Source organism: Mycetomoellerius zeteki, unplaced genomic scaffold (assembly GCF_001594055.1).
Source record: "Mycetomoellerius zeteki isolate Tzet28-1 unplaced genomic scaffold, Tzet1.0 scaffold70, whole genome shotgun sequence".
Taxonomy (NCBI): Eukaryota; Metazoa; Arthropoda; class Insecta; order Hymenoptera; family Formicidae; genus Mycetomoellerius; species Mycetomoellerius zeteki.
The window spans coordinates 3467278-3474941 of NW_017257720.1; the positions used below are offsets into that span (position 1 = coordinate 3467278).

The 7664-nt window shown below is 29.7% G+C and overlaps 1 protein-coding gene across 1 annotated transcript; it reads right to left on the minus strand.

Moving 5' to 3' along the window:
• Window positions 1–2257: 2257 nt before the first annotated feature.
• On the minus strand, window positions 2258–6760 carry LOC108729083 (ERC protein 2). The gene is made up of 6 exons (XM_018458011.1): window positions 6675–6760; window positions 6280–6555; window positions 5968–6170; window positions 5709–5911; window positions 2615–2792; window positions 2258–2518 (listed from the first exon to the last, which is right to left on the minus strand). The coding sequence occupies exons 1-6, from the start codon at window positions 6676–6678 to the stop codon at window positions 2264–2266; spliced, it is 1119 nt and encodes a 372-aa protein (XP_018313513.1). The 5' UTR covers window positions 6679–6760; the 3' UTR covers window positions 2258–2263.
• Between the last annotated feature and the right edge of the window lie 904 nt (window positions 6761–7664).

The following is a 7664-nucleotide window of genomic DNA, read 5'->3' on the forward strand; positions in this document are numbered from 1 at the left end:
GGGGGGGGGGTGAGAGTCGAAGGTCAGAGTTATCTGACTTTTAATGTAAAGCAGTGAAATAATTACTAACTTTAACTATTAATAACTTTTTAACGAATGACGAGCAACGGCTAAAACTTGTTGGAGGTCACTCAGCGTCATGACCTTGACAACATATGTCAAGGTCAAGGTCATCGGGGCTGGCTCCCTTCATCAGCATAATTACCTCACATTTAATTCACTGATTACCAGTGGCACTGATATCAGTGATTATCCACTGATTCAGATTTAGAGAGTATGCAAATATCATGTAATTTTTTTTCAAATACGAGATATCGGTAACTTCCTGTTTTCAGTGATTTAGTTAATTTAAAAATAACTTTTTCTTATCGAAGATGTCAGAGTCCTTGACATGACATATCATGAGAACAAAATCATGCAAAATTTGCTGATAACAGTAAATTGACGGCAAAAATTGAAAAAAATCAAAACCGATGAAAGCTCTGCTCGGTTTTTGCTGTCAATTTGTTGTCTGATTATGTACGCATCCAGCAAGTAAGAAATATTTTGGAATATTTCAGCAACGTTATAACGTATAAATAATATTTTTAAACTATTTACATTTACAATATCAAATAAATTTTATTTGATATCGTAAATGTAAATAATGGAGTCTGTAATACTTCCTGTTTTCATCAATGTTCTAGTTAATATAAAAGAAAATAACTCTCTTAGTGAAAGTGAGTAAACAAGCAAACAACAAGAGCGATAAATTTTAAATAAACATTAAAAAAGATTATTTACAAGATCATGTAGTGATATATTTTTTTCTCTCCTTTTAAAACAACGTTTGTTTAAATAATATTTATTATATCGATCGTTTAAAAAATTAAAAAACGTTTTTTATTTCACTATGATTCATGATTATTTGGAACAATTTTTCTTATTGTTGTTTATCCATAATATTTTTCAAGAATAAATGAAGCAATGAGAAATAGTGCATAATGAGGCAAATATTTTGCTATGCAAACACGTTCTCTCGTTATAGCCACATTTCAATGCAAGAAATTATTCTCTTGTATTTTACATAACATTTTTTTGAACTTAGATAAAATTAATCACTTTCTCTTTAGTGTTTGTATTTGAAAGGGAATGTTAGAGATTTGTTTCTCATGGATTAATGGCTGAATATTTTAATCAGTTATCAGCAAGAACTTGGATCAAAATTACATCATGAATTAAAATTTCGGCCTGATTACGATTATAGTCCAAGGCTACCCAACTTTCGATTTCGGTATCCAGTTCTTTTACTGATAACGGTGATCGTTATAGGTATATAATTACCAAAAATCGAAATCAAAAAGGATCGAAATCCAATCGGTTCTGGTAACTGTTACAGTAAAAGGATTTGGAACCAAAAATTGGATTTAGATTCAAATCGTTATCAGGACCGAAATTTTTTTATCTGTGTCCCTGGTTATCAGTAGCGCGTTAGCGCATGGGCTTTTGGGGCTGGACAACCTATAAGGATCACATCAAAGCATCATAGCTTTAAAATGAAGAAATAGATGAAGAAATTTTGTAATTCAACAATCATATTTGTGACATGATTTTGTAAATCATTGAAATAAGAGATAGTTGTTATTAATAATGTAATACGTATAACTTGGCACGTGAGATTGTCACCTTTTTAACAAGATAATTAATTATAGCTTGATTAACATATTTCTCATTGACGAGATATTTTATATTACTTCGTCGATGTATTTGTGAATCTAGTCAGAAAGACGTACAAAAAGAGTTGTATTTATTATACAACTATGTATAATAAATGTATGTATAAATATATTATATGTACTCGTATATAAGTATATAAATATATGTATAAATATATGTGTATTATATATGTATATAAATATATGTATAAATATATGTTGTATTTATTATACAACTATGTATAGGATAGAGAAGGAGAGACTAGAGATTGGGTCAATTGGGATATTCAAAGATTACAAGCCTATAGAAGTAAATAAAATAAATATTCATAAACACGGTTAGTTATACATATAATTCATTGCTAAAAATGTAAAATAAACGTAAATAGAATTATGTACATTTATTTCTTAATACAAACAACTTGAATAGAGAATTTTTGACACATTTTACGAAATATGTATCATAAAATATAAATAACACTTATTCGTTCTGATAATTATATTTTATTTGTTATAATATATATAACATTTTATTCCAATAAAGTACATTTTTTGTTTTAATTTATTCATCACTTTTTTTCTTGCTTACTGTCCTCTTTATTTGTACTATTTACAGAAAGTAAATCTAATGGTAATAAAAAGTCGGCATGTTCTGGTAAAGTATTAAATGCAAAATTTATAAATTTTTGAAATTCTTTAGTAAGAGCATCAATTTTTTCTTGAAGCATTTTATTCTCACTGCGATATTTTGTAATCTTTTCACTCATTGTATTTATAGTTTCTTCTTGTTTAGCAATAAGTTCATATAAGGATTTTATCTTTTCCTATATATTTTAAATGCATAATTTTTAAATTAATAATGTTTTATGTTACGATATCTCTAATAAACAAATTATCATAAAATACATATATATATTTACCTCAAAATATTTATTTATTGTTTGCAGTTGTAAACTGCTACGTAATCTTTCCATGAAAAAAATATAAATAATATTTATTACATTTCGTGTTTCGAGTTCATGACGTTGAATACGCAACTCTTCCATTGTTTTGCTCTCAATTTCCTTGATTCTTGCATCAAGTTTGAAATGCTGTTCCCTTTGTATATAAAAATCAAAAGTTCAGTATTTTATATATTACGTTATTTCGAAAACTTAAAAGTTGTAATAATGTAATTGAACCCTATACAAGGTATTTCATTTTAAGTGATATGGTCAATTATTTTGCGAATCGATGATTTTATTGAAAAATTTTTCGAACGTTGTATAGCTTGAAGGGAGACACATGGCAGAAATGTAGACTAGACCTTGAGTGACCTTGTAAAAATCAGGTCATTAATGTTTTTTTAAATGGAAACCCCTATTTTTTATTACATATTCTTGTAGCTTATCTCGAGAGTTTTCCAAAACACTATAATATTAAGTTCATTTTCATTAAGTACTTTTCGTGTTATGAGGCTTAAAAGTTACAATATCGCCGGCATCAGCATTACACAAGATGTCCGTCCGATGGCTAAAATCTCTTGAATGTTATTCAGGATCATGAATAACATTTGTCAAGATCAAGGCCATTGGAGATTATTTCTCTTATTTCCATTTTTGCACTAAAAGTTCATTTTTACGTAAAAATGAAAATAAGAGGTACAACCGAATTCGAAAAATTTTTCAATAAAATCATCGATTCGCGAGATAATCGACCATATCACTTAAAATGAAACACCCTGTATATAGCCTATCTATTAACTCAATATAATCCATTCACTATTGTGGGTAATTACGCAATGAATTCAACAGATAATAGAGGAAAGTCGCCGATACCGATATACCACTTTGTGTGTTTTTAGATAATATTTCTTAAACAAAAGGTAAAAATAAAATTTTAAAAACGTAAGTACAAATTGAAAAGTGTCTTCTATCACAGATAGTATAAGCAGTTTTATAATACTGTTTGCAATTTTGCAATAATTAATTTTTTCGTAAGATAAGCAAAAATGAGCGTCTGACAAAATGGGCTCCAAAACTGACACAGTAGGCTACGTACTTATATTCTTTGTATTTTACAAGCATTATCTGTATAAAGTACCTACAAAAGAATTTATATAAGATTTTCTAGAATCTTTTCACTTCGTTATAAAACATTTTTATTGAATTATATGCATATTTATTTTATGCTGTTCTGCAAGATACAAATATCTAATGCGATAGTTTCTCAAGAGTTTTTCCATATATGCACGATTGCCTTCAGCTCCAACAGACTTATTTGACACTATAAAGCAACATTATAAAGATTAAGTTAGCTTATGTTTTACAGGCAGGTGTGGCAATTTACGCTGAACCACAATTTTAAATTTAAAATCGTATTATGAAAAAATTAAGAGATAAAATAATGTAAATAAAATTTATTTAGGAAATTACAAGCATTTAAAACGACGTAATATTTTCAATAATATAGTCACTATTATTTAAACTACGCAATTTGCAAAAAAAATTGTAAGAATTTTATTTTCGCATTCGTAGAATGCGTTTTTAACTAATTTGATATAGAAACAAGCCACAAATATACGAATTATGAGTTTGTACTTCTTTAATTAGCTAAACTGCTAAACAGATCATGATTTTATTAGTATTAATAAAGTGCAATAGTTAGTTTCTGAGAAATAAAGGGGTCACTTTAAGAGACCTATGTCAGTATTGGCGACTTTCTTCTACTAATAAGTCATGCAAGCTGTCGAAATGATTTGATGGAAATAGTTTATTGCTTAGTGTTTGTTCATTCTGTTATTGGCAATAAAGGAAAATGCAGAATGATGTGTGTGTGTGTGTGTGTGTGTGTGTGTGTGTGTGTGTGTGTGTGTGTGTGTGTGTGTGTGTGTGTGTGTGTGTAATCATAATATAATATTTTGTATAGGTAAGCAAGCTTTCTATAATTAATAAGAAATGATGGATATTAATTTTCGTAATTTTATATTATTGTATCTCTATTATACTTTACAACATTGTATTTAGTTTTTATTTTTAATAGCGTTTTATTTAAATTTAATCACGGTCGCTGCACTTGTCTTAGCGCCGAGACACTATCGTGTCTCCTGATAACCAAAAAGAAAATCTCTTTGTAAAGTAGAATAAATACGGCCAACTTAGCCATATTAAATATGCCACAATTGTAATGTTTTTACTACTTTTGATATTCTAGACCATGAATTATATTTCACCTGCTAATTGTTGTAGGAATAAATAAAATAAATAATAATAAGTAATCATATTATATGTCAAATGTTTATAGAAAATAGTACTTTATGTATTCTTACATATTATTTAATATATCAATATATATATATATATATTAATATCTCATAAAATATTGTAATTTTATAAAAGTAACATTGAATCAATTTATTTTCCATTTTTTAAAACATGTTTTTACGAAAAAGAGGAAAACATATACTTAGATCACATATTGAATATGCATACAGAATCAGAATAATTGAACCAGTCTTTTACCTTACAAGAAAATTATCGACCTCACATCTAATTATCAATATAGATCAGATATGTGAATACATCATGAGAATTGCTGTTCTGGGCGCACTGAGAAAAAGACGGATTTTTAATATCTTTTAACAATTTTCATAACTCAGCATCAAACGTGCCTATCACGCTCAAGTCAGCAGTTCACACCCATACAGCACCAAACTTCTAAAGACGTTCATATATTTTCTATTAATGTTGTGTGCTATCTGAGCATGATATTATCCATGCATCCGATCTATATCATTAAGTCGATAATTTTTTCATAGAGTAAAAAACTGGTTCAACTACTCTGATTCATCTTGTATGTAAATAATCGAAAACATCTCATATTTTTTCAATATTTAAAAAGATTCCTCCTTTTAAATCTGACTACCAGTTTTCAATTTTGGACACTAAAAAAATTAAAAAAGAATCGCAAAGTTTGGGTAGGCTATAAAGGGTATGATTATTTTATTCACACATTTTTTGGATATTTTTTGGATACCTCATAATGTTATTAAAATCAATAATCATTTTTTCTTTCTGTGCGCGACGAGTTTGCTCAAGTTCATTATAAAGAGATGTAACAACCCAGTTCATCTGAGGCCGAATTTTTCGTAGCACATCGTGTGTTGCATCCATTTGCGCTTTTATGATGGCCTTTTGCAATTCCTTATCGCGTTTAGCATCTGCATCCATTAATTCTACCTGTTGTATAATTTTCAATAAATTTTTCTTCATTATATGTTATGTATACTGGTCACCTGCAACTTCTCCGCCAACTCTTGCTGAACGGCCTTAAAATATTCTTCGTATTTAGCATGAATTTCATCCGTGTTGCGTCTAATAACAAATCTCTTCTCAGCTTCGAATATACGACATTCCTCTGCAAATTCATCCCTCAGTTTTTTCTGCATCGCCGCTTCGATCTCTGCCTGAAACTTCTTTAGCTCGCCTTCGCCCAGTGCTGATGAACCAAGAATTTATAATATGTCAACAAGCATGAAATATATAAGTATATGGATCGCTTTTGATGTTTCATCTAATCTAATACAAATTCATCCAGTAAGTATTACCTAGAATGTCACTATGCAAATACGATTTAAGAATTTTCTGCTTTTCCATCCACGTTCCCATTGCATCTACCTTTAACTGACTATCTTGTGAGGCGCAACATAATTGCTGTGAAAGTTTGGCAGGTACTGAATCTAACAGCTTCACAGCTTCCTGATGACTGTAGTCGAAAAGAACTTGTGCCAGCGTAGTGCCAAGACATCGCTGAATTTCCGATCTTGTCGGACTTTCATCTCGCTCAGCGCATTCCAACTTGCGAAATTTTCGGGAGGTATAAACTGCATAAACACATTTGCAGAAATAAAGTCTTTTCTACTGAAGTTTCTATTGAACGATGTCTTTTTAAAATTAGATTGCATATATATTTTCTCATGTATCTTAACGCAGCGTCGCTTACACATTGCGTTATCAAGAAAGACGGCACATTCTTTTTATTTAGCTTATATTTTACGGAAGATTAACCCTTTGCTTGCCATGCAGCGTTCTGCGTCATTCCTAAACTTGAAGAAACAAATGAAAGTAATAGGTGAAGATAGGCGAATTTTTGCAAGTTGCATTAGAAATATAATTTAAGCTAATGACAGCGCTATCTTAAATTTGGAATAACTCAGCGAAAAATGATCGTATCGAGGTCGGTAAAAAAGCATTTTAAAGATAAAATTCTATACTTTCACGTGCATGTTGTCCCATTGAGCGGCAACACCTGATTCACACCACGCACCATCGCTAAGTTGGACCTTTGATTATCAATTTTGCATGTTGTCACTTTGTCATTTTGAAAATAATGGCCTAGTACAATTCCCATTCAAATAATCTTAAAGTGGACATTTCAAGCTTCATTTTGCTTTTTTAAACATATTTTTATCTTCATTATTTACCAAATTATGATCATTTGAAATTTGGTAAATTTTTCCCAAATTTATAGTGTACCGCTTTTTTTGGAACTGAGTGTATGTTGAACTTGTATTTTTAGTAAAAGTATGTCAACATCATTTTTCACCCGATTGTATGGAGGAAAGGTGGACAAAGCCTCGAAATAAAAGTGTTGAACCAAGAATTATTGTTCGATTGAAGGTTGGTTCAATTCCAACACTTTTGTTGGATGTACAAAGTCCACAACGAAATCAAAGAAATAGTCAAAAGATCTAGTCATGAAACAAAAAAGTCGAACAAGAAATGTTGGTAAGTTTTAATGCAATCGTATTTTATAAAAAGAATATATTCATGGTATTGTAATCAAATCTCGACATAACAAATCTTACGACTATGAAAACAATTTCTGTAGACTCGAATTCTTAAAATAAAAATAATAATAACACAATCCGTAAAGGCCATACGAGTCACGGGCTGATGAAGGTGCCAACGATTAATTTCAATCTTAATTAAT